Source organism: Carettochelys insculpta, chromosome 3 (genome assembly GCF_033958435.1).
Source record: "Carettochelys insculpta isolate YL-2023 chromosome 3, ASM3395843v1, whole genome shotgun sequence".
NCBI lineage: Eukaryota > Metazoa > Chordata > Testudines > Carettochelyidae > Carettochelys > Carettochelys insculpta.
In genome coordinates this window covers 117,005,845-117,025,701 of record NC_134139.1, presented here as the reverse complement: position 1 = coordinate 117,025,701, position 19,857 = coordinate 117,005,845, and the positions used below count along the sequence as shown (strand labels likewise).

General features: G+C 41.7%; 1 protein-coding gene across 1 annotated transcript in view; it reads right to left on the bottom strand.

The window, feature by feature from the left end:
• MAN1A1 (mannosidase alpha class 1A member 1) overlaps positions 1-19,857 on the bottom strand; it is a 193,202-nt gene that overhangs the window by 135,295 nt on the left and 38,050 nt on the right. The window contains exon 2 of the mRNA XM_074990664.1: positions 6,767-6,863. Coding sequence (XP_074846765.1) covers positions 6,767-6,863 — 97 coding nt within the window. The remainder of the gene's footprint in view (positions 1-6,766; positions 6,864-19,857) is intronic.

The following is a 19,857-nucleotide window of genomic DNA, read 5'->3' as shown; positions in this document are numbered from 1 at the left end:
GAGTAGGTAATACTTTAACCCATTTTATTAAACTATTTTAATCAAATCAACCATTAAACCTTTCATAAAGCCATTTACTGAAACAAGAGAAAAATTACTGCAATAATATTCCCCCATACTTACGAAAGCCAAAGACTTTCCCCCAGGAAATGGAAACAAATCATGCCCATCTGGAAACATTGTGCATTTCCAGAGAAATATTCAAAAACTAGTTTTCATAATGGTAATTTGCCTCTTCTTACATGCTTTGATAAGCAGCGAAATAGTTAACTGTTGAAATTTAAATTTGACATCTGAACTAGCTACCACACAAATGAGTGAGTTCATACCTCAGCTATTGTTTCAGACTCTCTGCAAACACAATATATGCCTTCACAACACAGCACACTTACAAGATCAATATCCAGCTGTGAGCACTCTGGTTCGCTGACTGGGCATGAGCATTCCCGCAGCAAAGTCTTACCTCTTTCCCTGTGTTCTCACTGGTTCTACACTCACCTACATGTGTGTCTGGGAGCATCTCTCATGGTTCTTCATGCTGAGACACTAGGGCTGCATCTACATGAAGCCATGCTACCAGCACCGTGATGCAAGGGGGGGGCGTGTCTTGAAAATGCAAATGGATATTAATTTGTATATTAACATGGCTAATTTGCACAGTCACACAAGATTGCCCTGCCAGCAGAAAATAATCCATGCAGACCTGTTTCTGCTGGCGAAAACCCACTTTGCAGCAGCCCCTTATGCCTGACTTTTTCCAGACATAAAGGAATGCCGACAAAGTGAGTTTTCACCAGCAGAGCCCCGTCTACACAGCCTATTTTCTGCTGGCAGGGTGATCTCACGTTAACATGCAAATGAGTGTCGATTTGCATTTTCAAGACCCCTCCTTTGCATCATGCTGCTGGCAGCATGGCTTCTTGTAGATGCAGCCCAAGACTTTCATAGTCAGTATAGTCAATTACAGAAAAACTTGACTGTCCTTCAGGAATAGCAATAAAGCACCATCATAATGAGTTATTGTCTATGTCCTCATTAGAAAATGGGTATTTTTTTAGTTGAGGTTTAAAAGAAACTCCAAACGTAGATAGAATATATAGATAGGGTTGACTCTAAATTCACCTGCAATGAAAATATACTCAGATACTGGTGCACAGCTTACACTTGGATATTTTCAAACTTCCCTTTGCATTCAGATTTTAAAGATACAAAAGCTGAGAATGTAAGAATTAAAAAGTCATTTATACAGTTTTGGGCAAGCGGCACATGTTTGCACTTAGTGCTAACATCTCATGGCCCTGAAAGCCTATGTATGGGTTCTTGTGGCCAGAGCACCTGAACTTCAGGAACTAAGACAGAGGTAGACAGACAAGGCTTTCTGGGACACAGGAGCACTCTGATACCAATTTTGACAGCCTCTGTGTGTGGCTGCAGAGCAAGTTCTCCTTCCCGGAGACTAGTGAAGTGGAGCAGAGGAAAATGATCCCATACTTGGGACCCTGTTTCCAGGTGCAGTCATAGTATCCTTTCACAGTGAGGGCACTTCCCTGGATGAGCAGACCCCAATTATTAGGAAGGGACAAGTAATACTAACGGGGAATTGTTCAGAACAAGTAGCTGTGTTTGTATCACCCACACAACCATGTGGTAAATTACTTGTCGGAGCAGAGGCTGATCTCTCAAGACATGGAGTCCAAATTTAGGTTGCTAAGTAAGAGATTGAAGCCTAGGACCTGTACAGTAACATTCCCTGAATGCTTCCAGGTACAGTTAGCAGACCTTAACGTGGTTTAAGCAATGATATAGAGAGATGGTTTTTATCATTAGGAACTGAAGAACATTTTGAGAAGAGAGGAGCCAGTACACAAAGGTAGGCTCCACCTAAACCAAAAGAGAAGCAGAAACAGCCAGCATGGAAAAATTAAAAAGGTCACAGAAGAGTATTTTAAAAACTAAGTAGGGAACATAAGCTGGACAGACACCTCTCAAGATGGACCTAGCAGAAGGGATTCTCTAAATCTGAATAAAAAGGAGAGGATATAAAGTACACTTAGGAGTTGAAGAGAAACAGACAAATCAAAAAGTAATATTCAATTACGTCACAAGAAGACAGACCACTGTATATTGACAAATTTTGTAATGGCTTCTATGCAAAAGCTAGATGTCTAAATAGTAAGACGGGTGAATTTGAGTGCATGATATTAAACAGAGATACTGATGGATAAAAGGCAGACATCACAGAAACTGGATGGTATGATAATTGGATACAATATAAAGTAATGACAGCCATTTGGGCAGGAGGAGAGTGGCACTATACATGAAAGTTTAGTCAAATTTATTAAAAATCTTAAATGACTCAAACTGTACCAGAGCATCTCTACGGACAGAAATTCCATGCTTGAATAATAATACAATAGCAGAATATACTAGCAACAACCAGATTAGGATAGCAATAGAAATTATGAAATGCAGCGAGATTAGAAGTGACAACAATATAAAAATTCAATAATAATGGAGGATTTCAACTGTCTCCATACTGACTGGGTACAAATCAGCTCAGGATGGGATACACAGACAAAATAAAGAATGTCAGTGACTGCTTCTTGGAGTAGCTAGTGCTGGAACTCAGAAGTAGTCAATTTTTGACTTAGTCCTAAGAGGCACAAAAGAGGTTAATATAGACGAACCACTCAGTAACAGTGACAATAACGTAATTAAGTGTAATCAAATTTAATATCTTTGTAAGGTGGAATATATCAAAACAGCTCCCACTGTAGCATTTAATTTAGAAGAGGGAAACTATACAATGTCGATTTTAGTTAAAAGCACAAATTAAGAGAAAGGAGCCCCACATGAAATGCTTCTAAAGCTTCATGAAAACTTATACCCTAACAGAGGCTCAAATTAAATATATACCCCAAATTAAGCAAAGTAAAAGCCCAAAAAAATAAATAAAAAATAAAAAAGGCTAAACAAAGAAGAGGAAGCTACCAAAAAAAGAGAGAGAAACATTGGAAGTCAAATACCAGTGAAGAAAGCAACATTAAAATCTGACAAGTGTAATTAGAAAGGTCAAAGAATTTAAAGAAAAAACCCTAACCAGAAGAAAAAAAACCTAACCAGCAGAAAAATACTTCAATTATATCAGAAACAGGAAACTCTCCCCCACCACACACCCCCATCCTAAAATGGGAATGAGGCTGCTGAATGATTGAGGTTCCAGAGAAGCACCTATCACTGAAGTCAGCCTCTGCAGCAGATAGTTGAAAGATACTTAATGCAAATGTCAAATTTTGAAAAAGGCTCCAGAGGCCATCAGGCAATCACAAGCCTGTAAGCTTCATTTCCAGGCAAACAGGTTAAAGTTACAGTAAAAAAAAAAAAATCAAATGGATTAACATTATTTGTTGGCAAATTGTCAACATTACTCTTGTTAAGGGAAATCATGCTTAAATAGGAATTCTTTGAGTGTGTCAAAGGTGACAATGTCATACAGGGTCAAAGATTTTCTGAAAGTCCAAGTATGAAGTTCTTCACTAAAGACTATCTAGCAAAATAAGTTGTCATGGGATAAGAGGAAAGGTCCACTGACGGACCAGTAAATGGTTAAAAGACAAGAAACGGGGTAGGAACAAATGCTCAGTTTTCAGAATGGTAGTAGTGCCTTCTGGGGTCTGTACTGGAATCTGTGCTATTCGACATTCGTAAATGATCTGGAAAAGTGGTAAACAATGAGATGGCAAAATCTACTGGTGATACTAAACTGCCCAAGATAGTTAAGTCCAAAGCAGACTATGAAGCATTGCAAAGGTTCTCACAAAAGAGATGACTGGTTAATAAAAAAAAAAAAAAAAAAACAGATGAAATTCAATGTTAATAAATGTAACGTAATGCACATTGGAAAACAATCTGAACTAGATGTACAAAATGTTTGGGTTTGAATTAGCTGCTACGACTTGAACAAGAGGTCTTGGAGTCAGTGTGGATAGTTCTCTGAAAAGATCCACTCAATGTTCAGTGGTAATTAAAAAAAAAGCTAACAATGTTAGGAACCATTAACAAACAGATAAGACAAAAATATCATGTCACTATATAAATCCATGGTATACCCACACCTCGAATACTGCTTGCAATTCTGGGTGTTCCATCTAAAAAAAAGACATTAGAAACTGAATAGATAAACAGAAGGGCAATAAAAATTATTAGGTTATGGAATAGCTTTCAGATGAGCAGAAATCCCAAAAACCAAGGACAGTCATCTCTTTTCCAAAGGTGAACAAAGGGAAGATGTGACAGATGTCCACAAAGCCATAAACTGTGTCTAGAAAGTGAATGAATAGGGAAGTGTTGTTTACCTCTTCACATTACAGAAAAGTAGTATGTCTTCACATAGACAACCTCTGAACTCATCGCCACAGGATGTTATGATGGCCAGAAATACAATAGAGCTCAAAGAAGAATTAGAGAAGTTCAAGGAGAAATCTTTCAATGGTGATTTATTAAGAGAGAGTGTCAGGGGTGCAACCTCATGCTCTGTGGTCCTCTGACTGTCAGATGCCGGGAATGGACACCACAATATGGATCATTCAGTATTGCCCTCTGTTCATCCCCTGTGAAGCACTGACCACTGTCAGAAAGAAAGCATAATTGGCTAGCTGGACCATTGACTTAAACCCTTGTACTCCATCTGGAGAATAGGTTATCTACAAGTCTCTTCCACTTCGCTCTGTCTCAGGACAAAAACCTTCTCACCGACCCCAGGAGTATCCCAGCTGTCCTTCAAGCTTAGCAGATCTCCATGTTGTCTGAGGTCTTCCTTTTTTGCATTTTCCTTGCAGATTCCATGTGAGTGCTTGACGGACTATGCTGGATGATGGTTTTCTGAGAGTGTGGCCTAGCCACCCCCACTTTCTTCTCTTGATTTGAATGTCAAGTGGTTCTTGTCCTGATCTGTTCCAAAAGTCCACCACTTGTGACAAAGTTTTGCCGAATGGCTGTAGCCTGTGATCTGAAGACTATTTAGTATGCCAGGTCTCGCATCCATACAAGAGACTTCACATTTGTGTTGAAAATCTGCAGTTTCGTCTTCACAGATACTACCTGTGAACTCCATGAGACGGAGAGTCTTGAATGCAGCTGTTGTTTTCCCTGTCCTGGTACCAATATCCTTGTCTGTTCCTCCATCTATGCCCATAATACTCCCCAACCAGGTGAACTTCTCCACATCCTCCAGCTCATCCCCTATCATTGTGATGGTGGTGTTGCTGGACTGGCTGATCCTCATGGTCTTGGTGTTTCCCTTGTTAATGCTTAGTCCAGTCACGGAGGCAGTTTTGTCTAGTGTTGGTACCTTTTCTTTCACGCTTTCATGTCAGCGTGAAAGGAGGGCGACATCATCAGCAAACTCAATGTCCTCTAACTGCTTGAAAAGTGTCCATTGAATGCCCCGTTGATGGCCATCTGCTGTCCTGCTCATTCCTGACCTATTACAGACATTTTTTATGTTTTTACTCACTGCTCCCCACCCCCAATCACAACAACTGTTGAATTCCGAGAGGAGTAAAATCTTAACTTCTGGAAACGCTGCACTAAAATACTTAATTCTTGCGGATTTGCTAAATGCTGCACTTCGGGTGTTTTAGGATGGTCATCCAAAGAATTTTTCAGCTCTGCTCCCATTTCAAGCAAGATATAAATCCCCTCTTTATTTTTTAACTATATATGGTGTTACATGCTATTGTATCCTTCTAATAAATCAAAGCTACGCACCATCATACAGGAATAAAAGAAATTCAATTTTAGTATTTCCAGAATAATGAAGACTGACAAGTTTCTTTATCCTAATAAGCAATTTTCAGTTTTCTTTCCCCTCTTCTACAAGGTTTAAGGCAACACTAATCTGGCGAACACCACTTCTCCATCCATCTCAAACTCTCTTTTAGCTAAACAAAACAGCAGAAAATGTGGCACTTTAAAGACTAACAAAGTGATTTATACAGTGACTATTACTCAGTCATTTTGTTAGTCTTTCAAGTGCTACATTTCTGTTTTGTTTTATTAGAATACAGACTCACATGGCTACCTCTCTGTTCCTACTCTCCTTCAGCTGTTGTTCTACATCATTTCTAAATTTAAAAAGGTATTTCTAAAACATACTACCCCAGTTTCAGTTCAAACTTCTTTCAGTAAACCTGTAAATTTTTCAAGCTTATTTTGGGCTGAAGAAGTTTCTGATATAGTTATAAAGTATTGTTCTCTCTTCCAACATTCTGATTCTTAAGAAGGGAAACCACAGAGAATTTCTCCATTTCAAGTCAATTAACAGGCCACTCATGCCTCACCAGAAGATGTTGTGAAAGCTCCGGGGGGGCGGGGGGGGAGGGGGGAGAGGATTACATTTTTGCACCCACACAGAATGGAAAATGGTGGCCATGTCCCTGGTAGAGTATTTAATTTTTATTTTATGTTTTTACTGGTTGTAGAGACAAAGATTTGGATGAGAGTAGGTATTAATACATCGCTACTATCCACATATGCTAAGAGCACCGATATGCTTCATTATCTTCATTTGGAAGAGCCAGGTGATGCACCGTGTGATAAGGGAATACAAGTGGTCACTTTAGTCCTAATTTATCTACACAATATAGCATGTAAAAAACAGCCTCAGACCAGATGGAAAGTGCATGTGTGTCACCACTGTAATCTCTTCAGCTGACTTACCATCCTCACATTCATGTTACTAAGTACAAAAGCACAAACTACTCACCAAATAAATTGCTTGAATGTCCTTGTTTAGACAGGGGTTTCAGTTCATTTAATCCCCAAGCATAACGTTTATAATTATCCCAGGAATGTTTCATCATCTGGAGAGAAATGAAGGCAGGATTACAATGTTAATTTAACAAGAAGCCATCACAGTAAATACCGATTGAGACTGTACTGTATTTTCCAGATGTGTTTAATTCAATGCTTAAACAAACTCAGGTTGCACATGTCAGAAGTGCAAAATATTTCAGCACAAACACAATTTAAACAGCACTGTGTCACTATGTGATACTATGGTTAAAACTAGAGGCTTCATTTCGGTTCAAGCCATTCTCAATTAATTCTCATCAAGATGAAATTTGGTACACAGTATATTAACTGAGTTAAGATTTTTCCTCAACACGTAAGCTGATAGAACCATGGCAAGAAAATGGCAAGAACCATGGCTTTGAAGACAGTGACATTTATTAACGTGAATCAAGACAGGGCAATTTTTAGGACATCAAAACAGGCAGAGATTTAGAGCATGTTCAGTATCTGGGAAAAATTGTGAACTGGATACAGACTAGTTTCGTCAGGCAAGACAAGCAGATGAGGCTGCTTGAGGGTATCTCAACTGCTAGAACTAGGCTGATTGCTAGTCTCGCTCCCCTAGTTCTATAGTACCTACCACTGAGCGGTTATCCTTCTCTGCTGGGGAGACCAAGCAAGGATTTTGCAAGAGAGAGCAGAAGGCTAGACCCTGGGAGTACTGTCCCCCTTGATGGGCAGCATCTTCTCCTGCACAGACCTTAAAGAGAGGCCCCATCTACCCAAGTCTCTGGACAGGCGAGGACCCATCATCACTCTCTGATTAGGCTGGGTCACTCTGCTCATCCCACTTATCTGAAGACCCATCTTCCTTCTTGGAAGACAACTCCTATATAACTGGAGTAGAAGATCCGGGGGTGCGGGGCCAGTAGGGTGACAATGACCTATGGAATGGTGGCCAAAGCCAAAACGGACAAAGGAATGTTTAGCACATCTGCCACAGTTCTCATTTTCTGGGGAGGTAAATAAAAAGTGGGCTGCATTCTTTCAAATGTAAACAAACTTGTTAGCAACTGGCTGAACAAGAAGTGCATTTATAGGCTAGAGTTTTAGATTATTTTGTTTGAGTGGAGTTACGTAAAAAAAATCTGTATTTGTAAATTACACTCTTTCTTGATGAGGTAATTACACTACAATACTTGTATAAGGTAAATTGAAAACTCTTTCCTAATGAAACAGGGAAGAATCAGCATACTTAAAATATGACTGGACTCTAAGGAATGGTCTTTTTGCCAGCACTGCGAGCTAGGTTCAGATAGTGGTTGAGAAGAGAGCCCAGCTTGTGTCTCCCCCTCACCTTCCCTCTAGCTACTTCCTGTATCTCCCTGATGTTCAGCCAGCATGTGCTAGTGGCGATGACATAGGTGTGACCTAGGCCTCTGGAGAAACCTGCGCTACCATTTAATAAGAAAAGCAAGCAAAAGAAAGGAAATAGCCATTTAAAAAAAAAAAACCCACTCTACCTCAGCAAAATTTGAATGAAATGTTGCAGAGAAAGAAAAGGTCACTTCTGTAGTCTCAGGCCATTTTGAATATAGAACTTGCATATTTATGTGGTTTCTTAATTTTTTTTTTTAATAGAGAACAAAAGACAAGAACAGTAGATTAACAGACTGGTTTCAATTTAACACTACATGTTGGACGGTCAAAAAAATCAGTCTAATTTGTTCAGTAATTAAAAATTCTTGTGCACTTGTTTTGCCTTAAATCATTGTGGTATATTTTCTTATTAATGTCCGTGACACACTGAGGCTTATAAGCTGCAAGTGGCTCTTTAATGTGTCTCTTGTGGCTCCTTGCAGCACATGATATTAATCCTGTTCACCAACATACATTATTAATCAATCAGGATGTGTTTACTATGTTAACCAATTCTACTTGATAAAATTACATAATAAAAAACAAATATTTTCCCAGCATACTCCAAGTATTAACATATGGTTGTATAGTAAATTAGACAATGAATTCACACTACTGAAGCTCTTTTGGAAATGCCAATTTGAGCTAATTTGATTCCTGAATCACTGAAGTCTAAGTATCACTGAATTAATGTTCTAAAGTAGAACTTCTTCCAAGATACGTTAAACAAAAAGGTGACCAAAAGTCTCACTATCTTAGTTGTTGACAGTCACATAAAGTCTTTGTTTAGGCAATGCTTCTGGTACGGACATTACAAATGGAATTTTATCAAATATCTTTTTGCTCAACAATCCTCTGGTTACAATTTGATATTTCATTTGCAAGATGCTCTCCATTCCCCACTCTCACTTAGCACTTCTTAAATACAATAATTCACTTATTAATAGGCCAGAGAGAATCACTGTGATCATTTAGTCTGAACATAAACATAAGAACATAAGAATGGCCATACTGGGTCAGACCAAAGGTCCATCAAGCCCAGCATCCCATCTGCCGACGGTGGCCAATGCCAGGTGCCCCAGAGAAGGAGAACAGAAGACAATGATCAAGTGATTTATCTCCTGCCATCCATCTCCTGCCCTTGTTATGAAGGCTAGGGCACCATACTTTATCCCTGGCTAATAGCCATTTATGGACCTAACCCGCAAAAATTTATCAAGATCTTTTTTAAACCCTAATAGAGTCCTGGCCTTCACAGCCTCCTCGGGCAAGGAGTTCCACAGGTTGACTGTGCGCTGTGTGAAGAAAAATTTCCTTTTATTAGTTTTGAACCTACTACCCATCAATTTCATTTGGTGTCCCCTAGTTCTTGTATTATGGGAAAAGGTAAATAATTTTTCTATATTCACTTTCTCCACACCATTCATGATTTTATATACCTCTATCATATCGCCCCTCAATCGCCTTTTTTCCAAACTGAAAAGTCCCAGTCTCTCTAGCCTCTCCCCATATGGGACCCGTTCCAAGCCCCTAATCATCTTAGTCGCCCTTTTCTGAACCTTTTCTAATGCCAATATATCTTTTTTGAGGTGAGGAGACCACATCTGCACGCAGTACTCGAGATGTGGGCGTACCATAGTTTTATATAGGGGAAGTATGATATCTTTTGTCTTATTATCGATCCCTTTTTTAATAATTCCTAACATCCTATTTGCCTTACTAACTGCCGCTGCACACTGCGTGGATGTCTTCAGAGAACTATCCACTATAACTCCAAGATCCCTTTCCTGATCTGTCGTAGCTAAATTTGACCCCATCATGTAGTACGTGTAATTTGGGTTATTTTTTCCAACATGCATTACCTTACACTTACCCACATTAAATTTCATTTGCCATTTTGCTGCCCAATCACTCAGTTTGCTGAGACCTTTTTGTAGTTCTTCACAATCCCTTTTGCTTTTGACTGTCCTGAACAACTTGGTGTCATCTGCAAACTTTGCCACCTCACTGCTTACCTCATTTTCTAGATCATTGATGAACAAGTTGAACAGGATCGGTCCCAGGACTGACCCCTGGGGAACACCACTAGTTACCCCCCTCCATTGTGAAAATTTACCATTTATTCCAACCCTTTGTTTTCTGTCTTTTAACCAATTCCCGATCCATGAAAGGACCTTTCCTCCTATCCCATGACCACCTAATTTACATAAAAGCCTTTGGTGTGGGACCGTGTCAAAGGCTTTCTGGAAATCTAAGTATATTATGTCCACTGGGTGCCCCTTGTCCGCATGTTTATTAACCCCTTCAAAGAATTCTAATAGATTAGACAGACACGACTTCCCTCTGCAGAAACCATGCTGACTTTTGCCCAACAATTCGTGCTCTTCTATGTGCCTTGCAATTTTACTCTTTACTAGTGTTTCTACTAATTTGCCTGGTACTGATGTCTGACTGTGCTTCCCCGATTTATTCCTTTTTGAACTAGAACACACCTTTTAGAACATTCATTCCTGAATTAACAGTTCTTGTAACAGACAATCCATAACCTTAGTAAGTTGTTCCAATGGTTAATTGCCAACATGGTTAAAATATGGGCCTTATTTCCTACTCTGAATTTGTCTAGCTTCAACTTCTAGCCATTGGGTTTCGTTATATATTTGCCTGCTAGACTGACAACCACTGTTATTAAATTTCTGTCCTCCCATGTAAATACTTCTGGGCTGAGATCAAACACCTCTTTATATCCACTTTTGACAGAACAGGTTACGGTATGTTTTTCAATCTTTTAATCACTCCTATGGCTCTTCTCTGAGCCTCCAATCAACACTGTCCACAATTCAAGAAAGGTCACTATCAGGATGGCTAGAAACAATATGGGTTAGTTTAAACCAGGGTGCTGAACTCTGTGCATTAAATAGCAAACTACACTGTGACTACCCCAAAATGATTGGGATTTGCACAATTATCAATACCAACTCAAAGCAGCAGTGTTTTGAGTTAACTTCTGAAGATGCTTCAGCCCCCTAAATCTGGAATTGCTTTACCCAAAGTCAGATTCAAACTTAACATTGCTGCCTCATTTACTACACTATTCAAAGGCAACATGCGATTTTATTTCACACTGACTTGAAAAAAGGAATTAATGCTTTCAGTTCTGTCTATCCAATCAACCAACAATCAGTTACAAGATGACAGGGAAGGGAGAACTCACCCTTAGCCATTTCTGTGTCTTGGGCAAACTAGTATGAAGACAGCATTAGCAAGAATTTAACACAACTTATATTCCCCACCACTCAAGCATTAGGAACACTTATTCTAATCCTCTTTTCCAAACATTACTGTTACAGATAATCCTATATCGTACGTTATATTTATACAAAGAAAAAAAACCCCATCACACACACTTGTAAACCTCATAATCCAAATCTGGTCTGCTCAATTTAAAAATTATGCTTTATCCCTAGATTTAAAAGACAGCATTTAAAACTAAATCCTTCACTGATCTAATCTCAGCAAAATCCACAAGCAAACGTAATCATTTCTCCCAACTCCCAGACTGAAGATTCTTACTTTTACAACATAGACTATACTATTGTTAATTAACTGGCTGGGAGTCATGTCAGACAACCTTGGAATGTGACTTAATCAAAGCAAATAGAAAATGGCAGATGATATGAGCCCTCTGACTGGGTGTGCACGTGGAAGGAGTGTGCTATTTGCCAGTGTTTACAGAAGTTCAAAACTAGGGGGTGATTAGAGTCTCAAATGGACTATAATATGGTTATTCGCAAGTGACCAGGCATGCTCTTCATTCTCCTCTACACAGTAACTTTGACCCATTCATCTCAGATTTTGACATTGCCACCATCACCCATGCCTTTGTTATCTCCTGGTTAGAGACCTCAGATGAATTCCACCTCAGTCCACATCTTGACATCAGACTGAAATAGGGGCAGAAAGCAGCAGGTGGCACAGTAAGCAGTTTACCCCAATGGCAGTGTAAGAGATTGGCTGCCTATTCAATCTTCAGAGGGAGTTCTGGGTGTTTTGTCCTTGGCCATTTAAAGCCACCACAGATTGTGTCGGTCCTCATTTCTTGCTACCCCAGTTGATGTCAGCAGAGGGAGGGGCTTAGGTTTTAACTTCCTCCCTACAAGAGAAATGAGGGTGTGGACAGAACTTTCTCTACGGAGGGTCCACTGGTGTTGGAGTTCCACAAGGAAAAGCTTGTACAAGCCAGGATTTATAGTTTTTTCAATTCACTCAACACTAGCAAACAAGAAACATTTTGTTTCTTGGAAGGAGAAACTAAGATATTTACTACAATACGCTATAAGAGACAAAAGATCTAGATGAAGAGATTATTACTACACGAAGTAGTGTGTAACACCATTTTCCAAGCTTCTTTATACAACATTCTATAGGGAACAGGGAGAGAAACCACTTTAATTTACAACAGAGCATATACTTACATAAACAAGAGCACAGGAAAGAGCTCAAGTATGAAAGGCTGACAGAAAACAAGACATGTTTAATCAACGCAACAAATGTTGTGTTCATATGGAAGTCACCGTGCAACAGTTAGAGTTCAAGATGGTAGGAGAGATGTCCTGCAGGCCAATTTTAGGTTGCTAGGAAAGAGTCTGAAATCGAGGACCTCTAAGGTGGCATTCTCAGAAATGCTTCCTGTTCCACGCACAGGGCCAGGTAGGCAGGCAGAACTTCAGAGTCTCAATGCATGGATGAGACGATGGTGTAGGGAGGAGGGTTTTAGATTTATTAGGAAGTGGGGACACTTTTGGAAGAGGAGGAACCTATACAGGAATAATGGGCTCCACCTAAATCCTAGCACTATACATTAAAAAGTTTAAAAACTGCTCTATGAACTAAGAGATTGGGGAAAGCCAATTGGTGCAGAGGAGCAATGTGGATGGACAGAAACTCCTCTTAGGAGGAGGACCCATCAACAGATACTCTAGGCTTTATTAAAAAAGGAGAGGAGGGGAGATATCAAACAATCACTCACATGTAAAAGAATCTAATACATCTGGGATGGGAAGCCAAATAAGCAGAGGCAAATCTTTAAAATGCTTCTACACAAATGCTATAAGTCCAACTAATAAGATGGGTGAACAAGAGTACCTTGTATTAAAAGGAGGAAACTGACAACAGACATCACTGAAACCTGGTGGAATGAAGATAATGTATGGGACACAATCATACCAGGATATAAAATATATTGGAAGGATAGAATGGACCATGTGGGTAGTGGAGTGGTACTGTATGTGAAAGATAATGTAGAATCAAATGAAATAAGAATTTTAAATGAATCAAAACATTCCCTAGAATCACTGTGGATAGTAATTCCAAGCTCTACTAAGAATACAGCAGTAGGGATATATTATCGACTGCCTGATAGGACAGTGATAGTGATGTGTAAATGCTAAGGGAGATTAGAGAGGCTATCAAAATAAAAACACTCAATAGTAATGGGGGATTTCAATTACCCCCATATTGACTGGGTACATGTCACATCAGGACAAGATGCAGAAATAAGATTTATTGATGCCATTAATGACTTTCTTGGAGCAGCTGATATGGGAACCCACAAGGGGAGGGACAATTCTCGATTTAGTACTCAGTGGAGCGCAGGATCTGGTCCACAAGGTCACTATTACAGGACCGCTTGGGAACAGTGATCATAATGTACTAACATTTAATATTCCTGTGGTGGGAAGAACACCTCAGCAGTCCAACACTCCAGCATTTAATTTCAAAAGGGGGGAATTATGCAAAAATGAGGAGGTTAGCTAAACAAATTAAAACCCTGCAAGCTTCATGGAAGCTTTTCAAAGACACTGTAAGAGAGGCCCAACTTAAATGTATACCCCAAATTAAAAAACACATACTAAGAGACCGAAAAAAAGAGCCACCATGGGTTAACACCCATGTAAAACAAGCAGTGAGGGATTAAAAAGGCATCTTGCAAAAGGTGGAAGGCAAATCCTAGTGTGGTGAATAGAAAGGAACAAACACTACCAAATTAACTGTAATAAGGAAAGCCAAAAAAAGACTTTAATGAACACCTAGCCAAAAGCTCAAAAAGTAATGACAAAATGTTTTTAAATACACAAGAAGCAAGAAGCCTGCTTAAGAACCAGTGGGTCCCCTAGACAATACAAATACAAAAGGAGCAATCAAGGACAACGAAGCCATTGCGAAGAGACTACAGTCTTCCCCTGCCTTACGAGGGTAATTTGTTCCTGAAAAAACCCTCTTAGGGCAAATTCTTGTAAGTCAAAAACATAATTACCATTAATTTCAACGTGAAAAATGTTATGCATTCCTGAGCCCCAAAATTTACACTCATTTATACTAAAACACCACCAAATCCCATTAAAATGAACACAATTACTTCAAAAGTTAATATTAGTTATCATACCAACCTAACAAGGCATTTTCCCTTCATTAATTATAATATGGCTGTTTACCTGCTTTTGGGGGGCTGTCCCAAGTGCAGAGACAGGGATGCGAGGGGAACGGAAATCGAAGAGTGCCTGGGAGGGTGACACAAAGCTGGGTAGCTGCCCATGGCTGCAGAAGAGAGGCCAGTGCAAGGGGTGGGCAGAGCAGAGCAGGAAATGGGGAGGCAGCCCGGCCTGAGCACAGCTTAGGTTAAGCGGGGAGGGGGCAGTGCCAGGGGCTGGCCAAGTGGAGAGCTAGACAGGCACAGGGGCCCCCGGCTGGTGAGGGGTGATGCCTTGCTCATACAGGGCTCCGCGGCGAAGAGGCCCCACCAGCAGCAGCCAAGGCGGCAGTGGCAGGTGAGCCAGGTGCTAAATGGGACTGAATGTCACAGGCGGCAAGTGGTGCCCAGAGGCACAGCTGTGCAGGGCGGCGGTGGCCCCCTAAGCTGCCGGGGGTGGGGGGCGAGCAGCAACGGCAGGGCTGAGATGGGCTGCGCACCCAGCATCCACGTCTTGCAGAGCAGCCTGATCTACTGCCAGGATTCAGACAAGCCTACCTCCCTGCACTGCATCACTACCCACCCCAGATGGCCTCTTCATCAAGACTGATGCAGCTAACTCCATCCCCTCAGTGCTCGCCTACCAGAGCCGCCAGCCTCCGCCCCGGCCCCAGCACATGCCACCAGAAGTGCAGGGAGCCTGTGGCTGCTGGCCAAGCTGGGATGCACTGCTGCTGCAGCGCTGAGGTGGAGACCCAGACCAGCCACAGCAGTGTCAAGGTAAAGGCAGGGGTGGGCCGAGGGGCCCATGGCAGTGGCTCTGCGGATGGGTGCTATCCCTCCTCTCCTGGCTCCGGAGGTGGGCACCCGCTGTGGCCAGCTGGGGGCTCTGAGAAACCGCTGCTGGGCACTGCAGAGAGATGCGCCGGGAAGGCAGCCATTGCCTGAAGCTGCGGCCTGTCTCCCGCAGCAGGGAGGCCACGTCCCGCTGTGACGCGCGAAATCCAAATCAGTCCTCGTAAATGCAAAGAAATGCCTCATAAGCCAATGTAGGGGTATTAAATGAAACTCCTTGTGAAGTCGAATTCTCGTAACCCGAATGGGCATATCTCGGGGTATGACTAAATGATTTCATTGCTTCAGTCTTCACGGCTGAGAATGTTGGGGAGATTCCCCTACCCGCACCATTTTTTTTTGTGGGAAATAAAACTGAGGAACTGTCCCGAAGTGAAGTGTCATTAGAGGAGGTTTTGGAACAAATAGATAAAGTTAGCAAATCACCAGGACCGGATGACATTCATCCAAGGGTTCTGAAAGAACTCAAATGGGATATTGCACAACTATCAACACTAGTTTGTAACCTGTCCTTTGGATCAGCTTCCAAACCTAGTGACTGAAAGATAGCTAATGTGACACCAATAATTAAAAAGGGCTCTAGAGGTGACCCCTGGCAATTACAGATAGGTAATTTTAATGTCAGTTCTGGGCTAATTAGTTGAAACAATAGTAAAGAATAAAATTGTCAGGCACATTGAACATAATTTGATGGGCAAAGTCAACATGGTTTTCTTCAGGGGGAAATCATGTCTTACTAATCTGTTAGTTCTCTGAAGGGGTTAAACATGCAGACAGGGGAGATCCAGTGGATATAGTATACTTAGATTTCCAGAAAACCTTTGACAAGGTACCTCAAAGGCTCTTATGTAAATTAAGCTGTCATGGGATAAGAGGAAAGGTCCTTTCATGGATTGAGAACTGGTTAAAAGACAGGAAACAGGGCAGGCATAAATGGTAAATTTTCTGAATGGAGAGGGGTAACTAGTGGTGTCCCCCAAGGGTCAGTCCTAGAACCAATTCTGTTCAACTTATTCATAAATGATCTGGAGAAGAGGGAGAGCAGTGAAGTGGCAAAGTTTGCACATGACACTAAACTGTTCAAAATAGTCAAGACAAAGGCAGACTGTGAAGAACTTTAAAAAGATCTCATCAAACTGACTGATTGGGCAACAAAATGGCAAAGGAAATTTAATGTGGATAAGTGTAAGGTAATGCACACTGGAAAAAAATAACCCCAACTATACTTACAATATGATAGGGGCTAATTTAGCAATAGCTAATAAGGAAGAAGATCTTGGAGTTATTGTGGATAGTTCCTTGAAAACATCCACACAGTGTGCAGAGGCTGCCAAAAAGGCAAATAGGATGTTAGGTATTATTAAAAAAGGGATAGAGAATACAACAAGGAGTATCTTCCTGCCCCTATATAAATCTATGGTATGCCTGCATCTTGAATACTGTGTACAGATGTGTCTCCTCGCCTAAAAATAGAAAATCTTGGCACTGGAAAAGGTTCAGAAAAGGGCAACTAAAATGATTAGGGGCTTAGAACAGGTCCCGTATGAGCAGAGGCAAAAAAAAGACTGGGACCGTTCAGTTTAGAAAAGAGGAGACTCGGGGTGGGGGGGGGGACACGATAGAGGAATGTAAGATTATGACAGCTGTGGAAAGGATGAATAAGGAGAAGTTATTTACTTGTGCCCATAATACAAGAACTAGAGGACAGAAAATTAAATTAACGAGTAGCAGGTTTAAAACTAATAAAAGGAAGTTCTTCACTCAGCAAGCACACAGTTAACCAGTGGAACTCCTTGCCAGAGGAGACTGTGAAGGCCAGGACTGTAACGGGTTAAAGAAAGAGAGAGAGAGAGAGAGAGAGAGATAAAGATAAATTTGTGGAGGTTAGGTCCATAAAAGGCTATTAGCCCAGGGTAGGAATGGGGTCCCTGGCCTCTGATTGTCAAAGGCTGGAGATGGATGGCAGGAGACAAATCACTTGATCATTGTCTTCGGTCCACCCACCTCTGGGACACGACACTGGCCACTGGGCTGGATCGACCTTTGGTCTGACCCAATATGGCCGTTCTTATGGTAAAGAGTAACTTGATGTCTCAGCTAAACCCTTATGTTAGGCAGAAACAATTGAAAAAAAAAAACATTAAGTAGTATTTTCAGGACAAACAAAGGATGTAGAAACAGCAACACTAAGACAGTGGCTGGGAACTTATTGCCTGCAGGCCACATTCACCTATGGCTTGCCTGGATCTCGCCCACAACGTTTGGCTCAGACCCCACCATCATGGCTGGTGTGCTGGCATCAGCTGGCTAAAGCTGCTGTAAGGGTGCACTGAGCCTCACAGGTCCCATTCAGACAAGCTGTGACATGCAAGGAGTGGCTCCAAGTGCTCCAGGGAAACGCTTTTTGAAAGCCCCACCTTCCATCGCTTCCACTGTCTGAAGCATGGCCAAGGAGAGACGGGATTCAGTGCCAACGTCTGTCTTCCCTGCAGCATGTACAGTCATGTGATACAATGTGCGCGCCTCACCCCCTCAGAGCTGGGCCAGGCGGGTGCCCTCACCCCACCCTTAGAGACCTCATCCACACTCCCTTCAGCAGCCCCCCCCGACCTTGCACCCCAACCCACTCCCACACCCCACACCCCTAGCCCACTCCTGCACCCTACCCTATATCCCCACCCCAACCTACTCCCAGACATGGAACCCCTCATTTTGGGCCCCAACCTAGAGCTTTGGGGGCCCACATCATCTACTAGCTCCACTTCCTCCAGGTACTGAGGTGGAGTTTGGGAGTAGTGACGTGAATGTCTTATTCCTACTTCTTAGCTGGGGGCCACAACTGTGAGTGAGGGTTTTTTCTCTGCTTCTCACCTACCTGTTGCCCCCCCCTAGTGATTTTTCCATGGGTCAGTGGCCTCCAACCCCAATAAAGGCTTCCCACCCTGCTGTGAGAAAAGATTTTTCATCCAGAAGACAGTACGTTCAGTAAGTGCCATCCAGTCTGCAGTCCTGTCATTTACCAAGCTCACATCATGTGAAGTAGGTGGAGAAGACACAGAATGATGGGAATGGTGCAAGCTAGACAAAACAGATGACTAACGTGTAATAGGAAGCATAACTTTCCTCATGTTCATTCCCCGCCCCCATATTCCTACCCACTTCACTCACCCACAAGATCCCAGAACTGTCACACTGAGTGGGGAGTTCTTTTGTGTAGAGTATTACCAGCTTGAATCATTACTGGGGTTTGCTATCTATTGCCATCCAATTTTTGAATTCTTGGCCATTTTGACTTTATGAACTACACCCTCATGGGGTACTGCACAGCTGTAGTAAGGACACATACCTTTGCAAAAGATCCTATGCTGTTACATTGGAGTTAATTCAGCCAATCACCACTTTTACTCTGATTGCTATGGCTGTTTGTGAGGATATTCATAAGGTTGGGAGGTTGTCTGTAGGAGAGAACAGGCCTGTCACCTAGGGCCTTCTGGAGTTTGGCATCCTGATTAAGGATAGATTGTAGGTCTTTAATAATTCATTGCAGTGGTTTGAGTTGGGGACAATAGGTAATGACCAGTGGTGTTCTGTTCTTGGCTTGTTTAGGCTTATCTTGGAGTAGCTGGTTTCTGGGTATTTGTCTGGCCCTGTCGATTTGTTTTTATTTCTCCAAGATTGGCCCAAAAGAGCCAAGAACAGAACACCACTGGTCATCATCTACAGACCCCAACTCAAACCACTGCAACACATTAAAGACCTACAACCTATCCCTAATCAGGATGCCACACTCCAGAAGGCCCTAGGTGAAAGGCCTGTTCTCTCCTACAGACAACCTCCCAACCTCATGAGGATCCTCACTAACAGCCACAGTCTATACCCCAGGAATACCACTCCTGGAACCTTTCCTTGCAACAAAGCCCGCTGCCAGCTTTGTCCACTTATCTTCTCTGGAAATACCATCACTGGACCTAACCAGGTTACTCACAGAATTACAGGCACTTTCTCATGCTCCTCTACTAACATCATATGTGCCATCATGTGCCAAAAACACTCAAATTCTTTGTATATTGGACAGACTTAACTCCCTCAGACAAAGGGTTAATGGGCACCTAACAGACATCAAAACACTCCAGATCCACAAACCAGTTAGTCAACATTTTAATGGAATGGGGCATTCTATTAATGACTTAAGGGTATGTGAGTTACTGAAAAAAAATTTCGCACGGCTATTCAAAGAGAAACAGCCCAGCTGACTTTTATATTCAAATTCGGCACATTAACATGTGGATTGAACCCGGATGGGAATTTTCTGAGTCACTATT